The sequence below is a fragment of the Copadichromis virginalis genome, linkage group LG1 (genome assembly GCF_057382275.1).
Source record: "Copadichromis virginalis isolate Kocher_CV1m ecotype Utaka linkage group LG1, C_Virginalis_male_GT1.1, whole genome shotgun sequence".
Taxonomy (NCBI): Eukaryota; Metazoa; Chordata; class Actinopteri; order Cichliformes; family Cichlidae; genus Copadichromis; species Copadichromis virginalis.
Genome location: NC_140618.1, coordinates 18,987,041 through 19,003,802, shown reverse-complemented (window position 1 = coordinate 19,003,802; position 16,762 = coordinate 18,987,041). Strand labels below are relative to the sequence as shown.

Genomic DNA, 16,762 nt, shown 5'->3' with positions numbered 1-16,762 from the left:
GTTCCATTTGATTAATGTTTTTGATTAGATTTCTTAGATCAGTTGCACCTGTGTCTAAATTTCCGGAAAACCTTTGCACCCCTGCATCGCTTTGTGTGACTATGCAAATATGCCTAGTGCATTGTTTTGGTTTTCCCCAGCAGCTGTTTAAATCTGTTAACACACAAAAACCCAGCGAACACAGTGAGAAATTAGACTCGTCAAAGAGCCAGTAAAGTGTTTCAGTGTTTTGGTTCAGGTTTATATTTATGATTAAATGCTAGATGTAATTGTTCGTAACGAGATTCGTTGAACTACATATGAACGTTTACGTTAAAATGAAAAAAAAAAGAAAACCTCACGCACACAAAAAAACACTTCCTTCCCGTCACGATTTTCCTCGTTGATTTTCACCAATCAGAATGCAGCTTGATTGCTGCTCACCCAATGGGAAGCCAGGAAGCTCATACTGTCCGTGTGATTCCACAGAAGGAAGCGTTACCAAACACTTTAACAAAGTTTTAAGGTAAGTTTGAGCCGAGTTTGTCAAAGTGTTACTTCACGGTGAATCAAAGGACCTCCTAGGCAGAAACTAGGCGTGTGGGCTTCCCGAGGCTTTGGGCCGCTTCAGCGGCGTGGCTGCTCGTAGCTTTACGGTAGCTCTATCTATTCTGCGTGACATTTCTCACAGTAACCTCCATCCCTTTCAGTATAAGGTACTGACATTTTAAAACGGAATAGCTATCTTTGCGGTGTTCTGACTCAAACCAATGCAGCTGTCAAACTGTTATGAAGGTAATCAGCTAGCTCACCTGTACGTACGGGTCGCATAGCAACCACGTCCCCTAGTTTTAAGTTGGACAACAGTTATAGCTTTGACATTAAAGTTACATAGTCTATAATTTGAGTAAACTCTGGGTGTGTTTTCTGTTGTTTCTGTAAGGCTTAATTTATGATGAGTTTATAAGCTGTAATCGAAGGTTTTGTTGTTACTTTAAGCTAGGAAACATAGCAATGTAATAAAATATCCTCAGATAGCAACATTTGTTAATGTTTTTGCTTATAATTCAGTGGATCTCGAACTTTTTCTGGCTTGCCTGACTTTAGAAGTCAAAGCTAAAGCTGTAATCGTGATGTACGTATTTATTATACACTTAACTGCGACTTTATTGGATATACCTGTTCTTAACACAGATTTCTAATCAGCCAATCACATGGCCTTGTTGATGCTAGAGGCGAATGGGCAGACTGCTTTGAGCTCATAGGAAATTAACGGCAACTGAAATAACCACTAGTTACAACAAAGGTATGCAGGAGAGCATCTATGAAAACATAGCACATCCAACTTGGAAGCAAATAGGCTGCAGCTGCACAAGACCATACCAGCAGCAGAGGGCACAGCGAGTGCCACCCTAGCTACAGTTCACAGGGGCTCAACAAACCTGAACAATAGAAGATCGGGGGGGAGGGGGGGGGGGGGAACATTGCCTGGTCTGATGAGTCTTGTTTTCTGCTCCAACATTCAGATGGTAGGGTCAGAATTTGACATAAAAGCATGGATCCATGGCTCAGGCTGCTGGTGTAGGAACCATTATTTTAAGTCAGCTTCATTACCCAGGTCATCCATACTCTACTTATAGTGGAAGTGCTAGTCATATTCGATGTACAGGGGGATAAATAACTTATTCACAACTAGCCTCCTGTTGTTAATGTAACTTTGAGTTAGTTCAGATGTGCTAAATGTCGTTTTCAGAGATGAACCCCTCACACATTGCGTTGGATGTGTCTCCCTAATTAGAATGTTCTAACTTGAAACACAAGAGCCATGCTGAAGAGGGTTTTCTGATACCATGGCAGCCCAAAATTAAAAGGAATCTAAGGCTAAATTGAAAAATAAATTGATAACTGTTTTAAAGACACTGGAAATAATGTGATCTGATCTTCTAAGTCAAAATAAGATAAAAACAAAATCTGAATAAACTGAAAACATTTTCGTGTCCTTTATGAACAGCTAGATAACAAACAGTGAAGGTGGAAAATAACAAATGAACTCTTGAAATTAGTAACTGAAACAGCCGCCTTCAGCAGCCGCGACCGCCGTCAGATGCTTCCTGTAGCAGTTTTTAGAGGCATTCATGATGAAGAGGAGGAATTTCAGATTGTGTTTGGTGTGTTATTAGTCATTGTGTGCTTTTTTCCATATAATATTTTGCTGGGAATCAATTCAGAAACCTCGGATATTCCAGAGGAGTAAAATGTTTTTTCTTGCCCCTTAATTCATTACTTACAGTTTACAAACTGTTTATAAACTTGCCTGAGCAAAAATAGACTGCAAACAAAGTTTATGGTTAACTGAAATGGTTTTGGAAGACCTGCCAAGTTAAGGTGATCAAAAACACAAGTTACTTTTTATGCGTCTGCATGCAAAACGTGCTCCTCTTATTCATACTGACTGTAAAGAGGAGCCTTCCCAACATGTAAGGCCTCAGGTTTTCCAAACTTCTGCTGAGGAAAATTTGTCCTCTCTAACCAGCAGTTCACTGAAGAAACAAGTCAAACTGAACTTGAAACTTAAAAACACTGTAACCTTGGAAAAACCGACTTGATTTAATCACAGAATGCTGAAGCTTCGGATGATGAATGACCACGAAGGCTCTGATTTTGCCACCCACTTCTCACGAGCTGAAACCTCTGAATTTTGACAGAGTCAGTTCATTTTTATATCTCTGGATGGTCAGATCACACTGTTACTGTTAAAACTACTTTAAGGATCTTTCGGATATGAGGAATCAATATTTCTAGCTTTAGCTGTTTTCCATCAATATTCAGTTGTGTAAATAGCACCTAGTACATCCTCTGGAAACTGGGCTTTTCTCTTTGACGAGCAAACCTCTGATCTTTGATACAGTGACTACAGATAAAGGTCGCATGCTTCACCACATCATTCATTTGTGTGAAAAAGTAATTACGCTCTCAGCCACAGAAGCTTGTGTTGTCCACCTGGTGTTTCACATTGGGTTGCAAATCTTTGACCTCTCTTCCTTCATGTCCATCAATTGAAAGATGTTTGAGGGTTTTCCTGGATGTAACAAGTGTTACCTTCACAGGAACGATAACCCTCCCTTTCCTGCCTCTGAGGTCTTCCTTTGTGGATTTGTCGGTGTGCTGAGGATTATTATCATGGGAGGAGATTTGGGGTTTAATATGTTGCCAAAGAACACCACAGCATACAGAATGGACATGCCAAGGATTTAACTACTGGTTGTTGACCACTTGAGTCACAGATGCTCCCCCCCAGGCTGACATAACCATGTAGGGATGGTCTTTTCCTGACAATAAAGACCTTTTTCTTGCATGACTCCCACACAGGTGTGGCAGACACATGCAACAGAGTTACCTGCAGACCCTGTGATCACATTTTTCAAGGTTTTTTTAGACCAAAAAAAAGAAAAAAGAAGAATTTGTGGTCATTTTAAATCTCTTGCCAGACTTGACATCAGATAAATGATATATGGCATGGCGTCACCATGTAGTTGGCATGTTTTGTTTTCTAACAGAGAGCTTTACTAAAAACGCTAGAAGTGTAACTTAATGCTGTGTGGTCATAAGGATATGATCATTATAGGGATGATTAAACAAATTATTAGCCCTCAGTGTCAGTTATTCTTATATTTATGTATGGATTGAAGCGAGTAGATGTTAAAAAGCTACATTTATAATTGAAAATGATCATTTGCAAACTTAGTCAGGGGGAATTATGAAATGTTTTCTGCTTATGCTTTTCAAATGTGAGGACTTTCCATTTTTACCCTTTTATGTCATCTGAATTTATTGTTCGTATTTTTTTGGACTGGACAAAATGAGCCACTTTTGAATTCGTTTGATTCATGCTTCTGAATCAATTTTTTTTTTTGTTACCCAAACAAGCTCTCCAGGGAATACTAGAGGTTGGCTTTTGGCAGCAAAGGATGAATTTTATATTTTAAGCTCCCGATGATCACTTAATCCTCATCCAGCTGCTAAACTAATCTCACAGTATACTTCCAGTGTACCAGTTGATAGGATAGCAAATAATTACATACTGCCTAAGTCGTTTCCTGTACACCTAGCCGCCAAGCATACTGTGATTCAGTAAAATGCGAGGACGTGCACCTAATCCAGCTCAGAGGTTCCTCTTTCCCTGCAGAGCGCTCCAAGTCAGGATGCATAGAGACAGCACCAGCAGGTTTCAGCGGTTCATCCAGGGCACAGGAGTCAGGGGCTGGAGTGGGGGAGGGGAGGGATGAGATTAAACATGTTTTTATGTAATGAGGGTTTCAGAAGGGAGCTGGGGTAAAAAAGGTGGAGTGAGGCCAGAAACATGGTGGATGTATTTTGGCTGCCGTGGGTCGGGCGGTTAAGTCAGCAGAGGTGATACGGTTTATTATCCCATCACTCTGAGTGAACACGATTAGAAACTGAATCTCCTGCTTCAGATAAAATGAGACGTAGAATTAATGACCACTGATCAAAAATTTAGAGCCTGAATTTAAGATGACGTACGTCTCTCACCACATGTTTTTATTACCTGCTGACGGTGGAGGAACAGTGATTTACACTGGGTTCAAACCTCCTGCTGTACTGGGGCCTTTCTGTGGACTTTCATATTTCCTACATCTTCATGGGTTTCCTCTGCATGCTCCGGTTTCACCACACAGTCCAAAGACATGCGTGTTTGAGTAATAGTTGTTTTTGCCCCTTAGTCGTAAAAGGCTGATGGGGTATTTTCATTATCCTGCTGAGCGAGTGGTTGGGGGACGTGGACGCCCAAGTTTGTTGGGCGATAATGTGATAACTCGAGAACGAAGCAATGGTCTGATACTAGGGCTGAACGATTATGGAAAATAATCTAATTGCGATTTTTTGCCCCAATATTGCGATTGCGATGCGATATGCGATTATTTTTTAAGGTCTTTGTCTTCTGTATTATTAAACAAAGACAAGCAATACATCATATAGTATGGCCAATACTATATTACATTAATTTTAAACTGTTCTTTCCTGGAAGACAGACCTCTGTTATGATGACATGAGGTGATGCATGAATTGATGACTGACATTTTTATTTAACTTCTTCAATCACAACAGTATATTTGAACATACACAATAGTTTATTTTTAGCTTACAAACATCTGAGCATAAAGTGCTGACAAGGAACCCTGGTGTAAACATTAAAATGAAAGTCAGTACAATGTGCAGATTGCAGAAATATACATAAAAAAAATCAGTGGCTTTACCACACTCAGTTTTTCGACATCTGTGAACTACTAGACAGTCATTCAATTAAAAAATAATATTAAATAAATAAAACTAATAAATAAAAAATACACACATCTTACTGATCTCTGCAGTCAGTAACATTACACATAAAGTGCAAACATAATAGCAATTGTATAAACACACACACAAACACGCCTTTAAAGTTTAAAGGCGTGAAATTGGACGGTCTAGTTCTGATTAGCGTCACCGCTGTCTCGGTGGAGTTTAATAAACTCGGCCGTCTGCTTCTTGCTATCTAAAATATAACCAGACACTGGTGTAAATTCTCGACTGTCTCATACTTCTGTTTAATAAGTTTTCTGTTTGACGTTTAGTCAGCTGTGTGAAAACCAAGGAGGAACCCACCCGGGGGATTAATAAAGTTTTATTTTATCTAATCTAATAACTTTAATCTCAGCCAAACCGATTTACTCACGAACAAACAAAACACTGAAAAAAGCCCAACAATAACATTTTTAGGTTGTCTAAGTGACTTATATATTACGTTTAACCCGAGCAGCGAAACTCCGCGGTGATCTGAAAATGATGTGCCGGGAGTTGTGCCGTTCTCGGCCGCATCAGTAACCCTCGAGCTCCCGGCTAGCTGTCGAGCTGGTGGGTAGCAGACGCCTCTGAAAACGTCGAAGCACTTTTGCAAATATGGGATATCTTGATAAACCGAGCAGATATTTGATGTTTACACAACTACTTTCTCGCCTGAAAATATGTTAAAAGTTTATTTTGTGACCCAGAAAGATTAGTATGAGTAATTTTAAAACTTAGTAGCGGCCGCCATTGCTGGAAACTGGAGTTTGGCTGGGCCGCGCTATGAATTCTGGGATATGGTAGTAATTTGGACAGCCTTATAATCGCAGTATAATCGCAGCCTTTGCGGTTAGAAAATTGCACTTGATCATGTCGCGATATTATCGCAAATGCGATATATCGTTCAGCCCTATCTGATACAGCTGGTGTATCTATTAACTCATTCACTGCCAGCCATTAAATGGCTGGCAGTGAAACACAACAAGACTTGCACCACATTTTTGTCTCACTGCGCAATCCCTTACGTGCGCAAACCCTGCACCCCCTTGCAGGTCTACATTTACTGCTGGTGGGCTTCAGTTCAACTTACGTTGACTGCCATTGGCGTCTATAGACGTCAATGGCAGTGAATGAGTTAAAAATCTCAGGTGAGTTTGAATCTCATTGACCGTGATCTCAAAGTTAGAGGTCAGTTTTGAAATTGAAAGCTTGAAATTTAAACAGGTGCATCTGCTAGGAGGCTGAGCTGCTGCTGTCAGTATTTTTTTAATTATCTGTGAGTAAGTGTGGATGTCCGTCTCCAAATATTAGCCCTGTGATGGATCGATCCAGGGTTCACCTTGCCTCTTACCTTGAACCAGTTAAAAAAAAATCTATATCCAAAAATGTAGTTAAATGTTTAAATAACACAACAAAACCCAGAAACATTACATTTAAGACAAGAGAAATACGAGAAAAGGAGAAAATCCTCAAATTTAACAAACAAGCAAACCTACAAACAGGTGATAGAGTAGGGCTCACTGTCTTATTTGTTATGCTAGTGCAAGAAATTGAATATCATTCATGTAATTGAATTTAAAAAAGTAAACTTCCATGTATTCTGTATTCATTACACAAAGCATATTATTTCAAGACTTGTTTTTGATTAAATTCAGTTGATTATGGTTTGTAGCTCATGTAGTGGAATATTGTAGAATATTTAATTTGGATTTCACAGTATATTTACACTCTGTTAACCACGTGGTCAAGCACAATCATTAGGAAAAATGCTGAGTTGACAGTTGTCCAGTCGATCATCAACACCCTCCTCACGGAGGATAAGCCATAGAGAGTCATTGCTGTATTGAAGCATATAAATAGAAAGTTGACTGGAAGAATGAAGAGTATTGTAAAATTTGCACCACAATGACAGAAGACTTGAGAGGATTGTAGAGGGGAAAAAAGTGGATTGAAGAACTTGAGAGAATTTCACAAGGAGTGGACAGAGCCTGGTGTCAGTGCATCAAGAGCCACCACATACAGACGTCTTCAGCCGAAAGTAAAACTTGCATTTGATTTGGAAATCAAGGTCCTGGATATGTGAGAAAGAGTGGAGAATCCAACGTGTTTGAAGTCCAGTGTGAAGTTTCCACAGTCTGTGACAATTTAGGGTGCCATTTCATCTGCTGCTGCTGGTGGTGGTCAACACAGTCGTCTACCAGGAGACTTTAGAGCACTTTATCAATCCATCTGCTAACAACCTTTATAGTGATGTCAATTTCCTTTCCCAGCACCACTTAGGACCTGTCCACAGCGATAAAACTACCACCAAATGGTTTGCTGGCAATGTTTTCACCCTGCTACATTTACCAGCCAACTCACTTGACCCTAACTCCCACCGCAAGAAATCTACAAAGTGGACGAGAAATACCCAAAACCAAAACACAGACAAGCTGAAGGCCACAATCAAAGCAACCTAGGCTTCAGTAACACCTCAGCAGTGCTACAAGCTGATCGGTTTCATGCCACTAATTACTGCACTTATGCAGTAATTAGTGGCAAAGGAGCTCAAACCAAGTATCAAGTGTATAAACATGCGGATGTTTCCTTTGTAAATCCTTTTTTATTCCCATTGATCTCGGCAAATATTCTACTAATCTCAGATACTTGATTTCATGAGCCGTACATTAAAATCAATGAAGTTAAAGCAAAAACAAAGCTTGAAATATTTCACTTTATATTTGATGAATATACAATATATGAAAGTGTACCTTTCTGCATTAATTGTCTCAAGTAGTGTTCAGAGAATGGCGGACAAGACTGTGGATGGAGGTCAATGGACGGGATGCGCAGTCATGTTTCTGCAGTCGCTGTGTCCCGGTGTGAACCTGCTTTCTCTCTACAAAGACCCACAGGGAAAGTTCATCATTTTCAAAGTCATCAAGCTGACACTTACAGGTGAGCCCTCGGTTAGGCATTTCTCATACTGCATGCTCATTAAAATAGAAAAAACCTCTTGTAGGGTTTACCTTGATTAATCATAGTCTTCCACTGTTAAGACTCTGCTGGAGGCCTGGGTACATTTGAGATCCTAAAGGTCCATGACGCGGATCCCTTCCTGGGGGTGGAGGTGAAGTTTGTGAATGTGGCAGCATGTCATCAGTTCCTGGAGAGCTACAGCTCTGGAGCGGTGAGACAGTATCTCTGCCAGCACGCCTGCCGGCTGCTCGCTCTGTCCCAGGAGTTAACTGTGGAAACCCAGCTCAAGGCAGGCACTCATACTCTGGATCGGTGTCTGGACAAGCTGGATCTTTGCCTACAGCACATCCACCTGTCACAGGTAAGGTTGATGTTCCTGTTAAACTGTTCTCCAGTGATTTTAAAGAGGCAAAAAGATTTTAAAAGTAGATCTCATTTCACCTCACCGTGCCTGACACTGGCCGATTTCTAATGGGATTTTTTCTTGCAAGGTAATTTAGCTGCAATGTGAAACCTTTTCACAAAGATTCACACAAGCAGGTTTGTCATAATCATACCTGTTCCTGAAAGCTAACAGCCACACTCTCTCAGTGACAGTTCAGCCTGATCACTCGTTAGAGTTCCACACAGCCAACTTTTGGGAGCAGTTGAGTTTAAGGAGAGGGAGACAAGACAAAAGACACACTGTGGAAGAGAGCCAGAGATTTAATAATAACTAATGATTAAATGCAGAGAGGTGTCAAAACATACAGTGAGTGAAAAGAGACCAGAATGAGGAACACTGCATCACAGGAAGCCCCCAGCAGTCTAAACCTATTGCAACATAACTAAGAGGGCATTCAGGGATCACCTGATCCAACCCTAGCTATTTGCTTTACCAAAAAGGAAAGTTCTAACCCTAATCTTAAAAGTAGAGAGGGTTTCTGTCTCCTGAATCCAAACTGGGAGGCTGAAGGCTCTGCCTCCCATTCTACTTTTAAATACTCTGGGAATCGCAAGTAAGCCTGCTGTCTGAGAGCAAAGTGCTCTAATGCGGTACTATGAGGTCATTAACATGGGGGCTGATTATTCAAGACCTTGTATGTGAGGAGCAGGATTTTAAATTTGATTCTACCAGAGAGCCAAAGAAGAGAAGCCAATATGGGAAATATCCTCTCTCTTTCTAGTTCCTGTGAGTACTTGCTCTGCAGGATTTTGGATCCACTGAAAATGTAACCGCAAAATTTAGCATTTTGAAACAAATAATCTCCTGTTTCTGCCAAATTTAAGCCATTGCCCTTTATTGTAGTCACTATGGCCTTCGGAGAGTGTGCCCACTTTGACGTTCTCATTTATTTTTATTCTGAGTGATTTCTGCCATTTTGTGCCTTTCAGCCGGAGCGCCTGCGCGATGAGGAGATCGATGAGCTCGAGCAGCAGCTGCAGAGTCAGGCCCGCGGTCCTGCCTCACAGTCCGTCACCATCATGCAGGAAGAGTCTCCCGTTCCCAGCAACTGCTTCAAGTTTCAGAACAGAGTGTTTGGTGAGTCGAGACTGTCCTTGTTACTAGTCGTGTGTGTGGTGTGCTGTCCACAGTACATTATTTAGATATTCTCTGTAATTTAACTATCGGGGATTGTCGTTCATTTACAAATGGTGGGCTTACTGCCATCTCCTCGTTCTCCTCATGTGTCTGCAAAAACAAATTCAAGAAGCTGACAGAACTTTGTTGATTGACTTTTTTTTTCTCGACAGCACATGAATTCAATACTATTTCAGCTGACTCCCTAATCCAGCCAGTCAGTGGGAAGAGATTAATGCCTGCAGCTAATGTGTTTGGTTTTCATACTTGGACTGATTTCATATTGGGTCAACTAAAATTTGAATTAATAAAAATGCAGGAGATTTGGTGGCTGCCAAACAACTGAAATTAAACACCCAGTGACACATTAAGGCTCTCCTGGGGTTTGTAAATTGATGTTGGTGGTCTTGATGGGAAAAAAGGAAAGTGTGAAAGTACAACAGCAGGGATTTTTGTTAATGAACTGACTGCTCTTTATTAATTGCACCTGATTTTTCAGTACTTTTGATCATGCAAGTGCACAACTTTAAAGCTGCTCTGATCAGTTTTTTCCATATGAACAATGAGATTACACAGCTCTGTGATCACAGGCTATTCGCTGACTTTGCCTGTTTGTTGTTTGGTGCTTAGCAAGTAGTGTTTGCTGCTTGAGACCAGCTGCTTGCTGAAGCAGTGAGCCAGAAAACCAAACCAGTGAACTTAAAGGTGCTAAGTGCGATGTGCACTTCAGGAGGTAGTGAAGACATAAAGCTTAAGCTAAGTTAAGATGAACTTTAGACTTGTTAGGACATTGGTCAGCTGGGTAGCACTGTTGCCTCACAGTGAGAAGTCCTGGGTTCAAATCCACCGGTCCATCTCTCCAGATAGCCTGGAGAGGTATCCTATCACTGTCCCCATCTGGCTGAAAATTACTCATTACAGCTGTTTTATAATCTTAAAGCACATGAAGCGAATGAATATGCAGAATCTGCAGCTACAGCTGGCAAAAGGGCAGTGCAGTATTAAAGTATGAAAGTCCTGTCGGTGTACATTAAAATTAAACAGTGTGGGGGTGCATCCACTTGAGCTTTTTTCCAGCCGTATGCAATCGGAGCTCTATGTATGTAGAAAAGGGATTTATTAAATGTCCACAGGGAGGTCATACAAGTTCAGGGGTCTTAAACGTTTGCTGGGTGTACCACCAGCAGTGTCATGATACATGACTGGCAGATGCTCTGCCTCTCTTCTAGCCTCACAACTGGATGAGCCCTTCTTGTTGACTCTTTGCTCCTGCTTTTAAAAGTGGACCAACATGGCTAAATTTCACTTACCTAATTAGAAACATGGTTTACATGTTTCGAAAAAATCTGAAGCTTGAAAATAAATGTGGTTAATTTTACAGATGTTTACAGGAGTTTCCAGAGGTGCTGAGTGTCCCTTATGTGTGGCCCTTTATATAAAACAGCAGCCAAACTGACATCAACACTAAATGAGAAGCAAGGAATTAATAATGCATCATGTACACAAGTCCTATTGGTGTTTAAGTTTGGGTTGAAAGCTGCAGCCTTTAGCTTTTCTCATAGTCATACACTCATAGTGGGGGATGACTGGACATCAGCGGAGAATGTAACACTGCTGGTCTGAGGATTCAGGTGTGCACTTACTCCTGGAAAACTACAGCATTAGTATGAAATACTGTAGTTTTGATTATATGACTATTTAGTTTGCTGTACTAGAGTCAGGTACTATTATTTGCTTAGAGCTCCCTCCCAAGGTGCTCTCACCTGGACATTTTTAGAAAAGCATTTGGAGTTATCAGCTGAAAAGAAACACTACATCAGAAGAGTCAAATGTGTGATTGAAGCAGCCTGCTAAAGACTCTCAGTAAATTCTTTTAAAACTCAAATTTTTTGATAAATTGAAATGTGATTCTTCACGTAGTGATGCTGGGATTACTACGTGGGAGTGGAAAAGTTTGGGAAGTGAAAATGTATTTGTAGATTTTGAAAAGTTGTGACTTTCTAAATCCACAGGCTTCCCACCACCATTCAAAAAAAATGCACATTAGGTTTATTGGTGATTCTAAGTTGCCCATTGGTGTGAATGAGATTGGGAATAGTTGAGAGACAAGTGGCCTGTCCAGGGGGCACCCTGCCTCCACCCTGTGACAGCTGGGATTGGCTCCATTGTCTCTGCAGCCGTGAATTGGATAAGCAGTTAAAAAGGTGGATTGATGGACTCTGTTTATGTGGAAACATGGAGAGACGCATAGATTATTTTTGTCATCTGGTGTATAAATACATTTCTTATTAAATGAGCAGTGTTTTTTTTTTTTTTAAAGAAAGTGCTCATTTCTGTTGTCTGACTGTGTTTTTTTTTTTTTTTTTTTTTTTTTTTAGTGGAGTGGGATGATGGGTGTCTTTCATTTAGCTTTATGGTTCCAGCTATTATTAAAATCTTGACTCTCGCTCAGGTTTTTATACCTCAGAGATGGAAACATTTGAGGAGTGTTTTTTTTATTTAATTTTTTTATATATACATTATTGTGTAATGGTTTTAGAGTTCGACTCACTGTCACCCGTGAACTAATAGGAGTTTCGACACCCCTGCCCTAAGTTCTTCTGTGAGAGCTTGCTGTTTACATCTGTTTGTAAAACACTGTTTATGTAATCGTACTTGATTGCGGTTTACATTAATGCTTTCCCTTCATCTTTATCCTGTGGCCCCGTCAGAGGACCGAATGCTGACAGCGGCAGATGTGCAGAGCTTTTCTAACGGAGTTGGCCGTCAGTGGAAGCACGTAGGGAGGGCCTTGGGGAAGAACTGCCGCGCTCTGAAGGGCCCGGCAATAGACAACCTGGCCTACGAGTACGAGAGAGAAGGGCTGTATGAGCAAGCCTATCAGCTTCTCAGCCGCTTCATCCAGGCGGAGGGGAGGGCGGCCAAGCTGAGCCGACTGGTCAAAGCACTGGAGGACTGCAAACTCACGAGCCTGGCTGAAAATATTCTGGACCCGCAGCCGCGAGAGTAACTCTGAGTCTCAGCTGTGAAAACAGAGAAGGGGGGCGGAGTCCTCTCTGTGCAAGGAGCAGCAACTTTGTCCTCCCTGCTTATGTTATACACACAGTGTGTTTGTTCTTCACATCTGTCATCGACAGCATCCCGTCCTTCAAATCATCCCCCGTGTGTGCGTGCGTGTAGGAGTGTGTGTGGGAGTGTGTGCGTATATTGAATGATTCACGTCTTTGCTTTTCAATTATTAGTATTATTGATAATTGTTTTAATTTAGTTGAATGATCTGTCATCACTTTTTTAAAAATGCTGTCATGAGTTTAATGCACTGTTTAAACCGTTGTCATCATGTTTCTCCTTTTAAAGTCTATTTACAGATGGAACCTGTTGGGTCTTCTTTCTAATGAGTGCGAGACTGTTTTTTTTCTCCTACAAAATGGGTGCATTCAAATTAAATGATTGAGGAACAAAAAAAAAAAAAAGACAAAAAAACAAGCTTCATGTTTCTGTTTGATGCATTAGTGTAATTAAACCTGAAAACACCATTTTGTCAAAAGTCCCTCAGGTATAATTTAGTGTTAATCCACCCTCCCTCTCCACCAGCGCTGGCTGTTACTCACACACGTGCACATGATTGAACTGCTGATGCTGAACGTCTGTGTGTGTGTGTGTGTGTCATTGCTTGAGTCATGATGTGGGCGCTTCAGGGCAGATCTGAGGTAGGTGTGTGTGTTTTATCTCAGCTTGGCTGTCAAAGATGGATGGAGCTTCTACAGGTTGAGCTCCTGTGCTGGTTTCATTCAGGGTCCACTGTAAAAGAGCCCCTCCCCTACTTTTTTTTTTTTTTAACTTGACCATCCATCCAGATGTGATGTGTGGATTAGACGTGTTTATCTCACACACACACACACACACACACACACACACACACACACACACACACACACACACACACACACACACACACTAATGTGATACAGACCCTTCAAATAGACATACATAGTGTCCTAAGTTAAACACACACGTCCCTGCTGCTCCAACTGCTGGTGATAGCTAGGCTGTGTCCTCAGTAATATTTTTGGGAATTTTGTGGGTTTATGGAGTACAGAGACGTTTACGCCCGCACTGACATGATGTGGCATATGTTGATTTAAGCTGACACTGATATTGTTAATACCATCAAGTGATTTAAATGATATGACTTTTAGGCCTGATGGAGGTTAAAAGATGAATTCAAGAAAACATTTAGATCATAATGATGGAGAATAAAATTCCATCCATTCGCTTCCGCTTATCCTTTTCAGGGTCGCGGGGGGCGCTGGAGCCTATCCCAGCTGTCATAGGGCGAGAGGCGGGGTACACCCGGGACAGGTTGCCGGTCTGTCGCAGAGTCAACACATAGGGACAGACAACCATTCACACTCACATTCACACCTAGTGACAATTTGGATTATCCAATTAACCTATCCCCACAAGCTGCATGTCTTTGGACGGTGGGAGGAAGCCGGAGTACCCGGAGAGAACCCACGCAAACACGGGGAGAACATGCAAACTCCACACAGAAAGACCCCGGCCTGATGGTGGAATTGAACTCAGGACCTTCTTGCTGTGCGGCAACAGTGCTAACCACCGTGGATTAATAAAATTAATCCACATAATGTTTTGTGGTTTGGGGTCAGCAGGTGAACAGGTGTGACAACAGGTCAGCCAGTTTGGATACACATGTTCTTTTTATTTTTGTGGAGCTAAGCCGATGGGATATGTGCAGGATGTGGTTTGGTTGTGCGTTGTCGAAATCAGCAAAGACTTACCTGAAAGAGACTTCATCTGAATGGCTGTGTATGTTTGTCCCAAACCTATAAACAGGCACATGCAAAAAGAAAGTTTTTACAGGACTCTGTGTCGTTCTGTGAAAAAAAGAAGTAGCTACATCCCTTCTGCTTTCCTGGGAAGCAGTTTGCTGGTCTGGAGCAATCAGTTGTCCAGGTGTGGATGTCTTCAACCTCAATTTGGAGCTTTTAAGTATTTCTTTGAACTGTTGTTTTTCCAGGGAGGAATGATTGTGTAGAATACATCTTTAATAACTTACAAAACAAGAATTTGGTGCTGAGAATGAGCCACAATCATACAGATTCAAATATGTACAAACACTGACTTAAAACTTTAAATAGGTGGTGCTAAAGGTTCTACAATGTCTTAAAAACTGACAACACCACCGTTCATTCCCCTTAGTGATTATGATTAACTACAACTGGTTGTTTTTCTTTGCTGGCAAAAGGATTTGTTTAACAGCACTCATTGGACTGACCAGTACTCCAAGGAAAGACCTAGGAACTCATTGAAGCTCTAAGAAGGAGACTTGTAGATTCACACAAGTTAGGAAGGTCTCTTGGAGCCAGTTTTAAAGAACTTCAGATTGCAAGATCATCAGTTCAAACTATTGTACATAAGTACAAGTTATTCTGATATGTCCTCACTTTACCAAAATCTGGCAGAAGACTCAACCTGTCACCCTCAGATGAGAGGAAATTGTTTAGGATGTTCAGGAACAAGCTGGGAGCCACAAGGCCTGCCATGAACTGAAAACTTCTGTAACAACAGGGTCTCTGTCCACAGTGAAGCCAGTCACGGACTGAAAGGGTGCTGACCAAGAAAAAAAAGTCCATGCTCTGATCACAAGAGGTATGTTTGGAGGAGGTGAGGCTTTCACTGTAGAACACTGTTCCATCTGTCAGCATGGTGATGGCAGCATCGTGTTTTGGGGCTGTTTTGCTGCCACTGGTACTGGTACATTTCACAAAATAAATGGAATAATGAAAAAGGCGATTACCTCCAAAATGTTCAACTGCACCTCAAGGACAGCAGCTAGACAGTTGAAACTTGGACACAATTGATAAAGCAGGCTAGCATTAAATTTCTGGAATAGTTTTTCCAAAGCCTTGACCTCAACCCTACTTAAAATTTGTGGATTATGCTGAAAACTCAGGTCCATACCAGGACACCATATTAATTCAAATGAACTCTACCAATTCTGCTAAGGATAATGGCTGAGTATACAGACAGAATTATGCCAAAAGTTTGTTGTTGGCTACTAAAAGCGTCTGGTTGCAACTTGCTAAGAGACATTAAAGCAATTATTGGGGTGTATATTCGCCAAATTAGTGTTTTAAAGTCATTAAAGATGTATCCTGTACAATTACTCCACCCTAGAAAAAGAACAGTTACAAAAACAGTAATTAAAAGCCCCATATTACAGTGACATTTGTACCTATGATGAGTGGATGTAAACTTTTGACCACTTCCCTGTTTCTGAGAGGGGTTTTTTGTACCTTTCACCACATTAATTTGGGAATTTTTGTTCTTCACATTTTTCCTCATGAAGCTTTTAATGAGCTTAAGATCTTAAATGTAATATTTAAAAAACTTAAAGTGTTATATTTGCATTCGTAAACAGTTGTTTATGCTAGTGGTTATATGAGTGACTGCGATTGTGCTGCTTTACACCGTTACAGTTACCCAACGGCAGACGTTATATAGCATACCTGTGCATAGGATACACGGAATTTGTATTTAACTCCTAAAACGTTATTTAAAAATCACTGTAGTACTTTTACACAGTAAACTCGCTCGCCGGGATCACAAGGTCAGGCCTATTTATGCTGTTGACATAATCGCACGTCATGCTTGTCCCAGGGAATAGACGGTGACCGCGCTGGGGCATTTTAACGTTCCCACCGCTGCACGATTTCCACTGATGCCACGAGACACGGGGGCGACGTTTGCCATTTAAACGGCTCTTTCGTTTGAATAATCTTTCATCGGACGTGATTAGAGCTCGGCTGCTCTGACGTCAGCCAGATTGTCCGCGTTAGGTGAGTCTCGCGCAGCTTTCCCTCCTCCTCCTCCCCTCCCTCATCCTCTAGCGCCCCT

General features: G+C 41.2%; 1 protein-coding gene and 1 long non-coding RNA gene across 5 annotated transcripts; one reads left to right on the top strand and one right to left on the bottom strand.

Annotated features, from left to right (window-relative positions):
• The first annotated feature begins 381 nt into the window (after positions 1-381).
• Positions 382-13,377, top strand: tradd (tnfrsf1a-associated via death domain). 4 transcript variants are annotated; one of them, XM_085452961.1, is made up of 5 exons: positions 382-505; positions 8,096-8,259; positions 8,361-8,641; positions 9,655-9,802; positions 10,015-12,144. In XM_085452961.1, the coding sequence occupies exons 1-5, from the start codon at positions 402-404 to the stop codon at positions 10,185-10,187; spliced, it is 870 nt and encodes a 289-aa protein (XP_085309087.1). In that variant the 5' UTR covers positions 382-401; the 3' UTR covers positions 10,188-12,144. The 4 variants fall into 4 exon arrangements, with proteins under 4 accessions (XP_085309087.1, XP_085309084.1, XP_085309081.1 ...); XM_085452958.1 differs by lacking the exon at positions 10,015-12,144 and adding an exon at positions 12,553-13,377 and having other exon boundaries at positions 387-505; positions 8,099-8,259; XM_085452955.1 differs by lacking the exon at positions 10,015-12,144 and adding an exon at positions 12,553-13,377 and having other exon boundaries at positions 387-505.
• On the bottom strand, positions 9,714-16,754 carry LOC146718624 (uncharacterized). Its single transcript, XR_014919929.1, has 3 exons — positions 16,375-16,754; positions 14,644-14,688; positions 9,714-9,776 (listed from the first exon to the last, which is right to left on the bottom strand). It is a non-coding gene; the product is annotated as an uncharacterized LOC146718624 (long non-coding RNA).
• Positions 16,755-16,762: the final 8 nt, after the last annotated feature.

Coding starts and splice junctions, on each gene's coding strand:
- tradd (XM_085452949.1), top strand. CDS start 7,977: ATGAGCCGTACATTAAAATCAATGAAGTTAAAGCAAAAACAAAGCTTG. Junction 8,260..8,360: donor CATCAAGCTGACACTTACAG/GTGAGCCCTCGG, acceptor TCCACTGTTAAG/ACTCTGCTGGAGGCCTGGGT. Junction 8,642..9,654: donor AGCACATCCACCTGTCACAG/GTAAGGTTGATG, acceptor TGTGCCTTTCAG/CCGGAGCGCCTGCGCGATGA.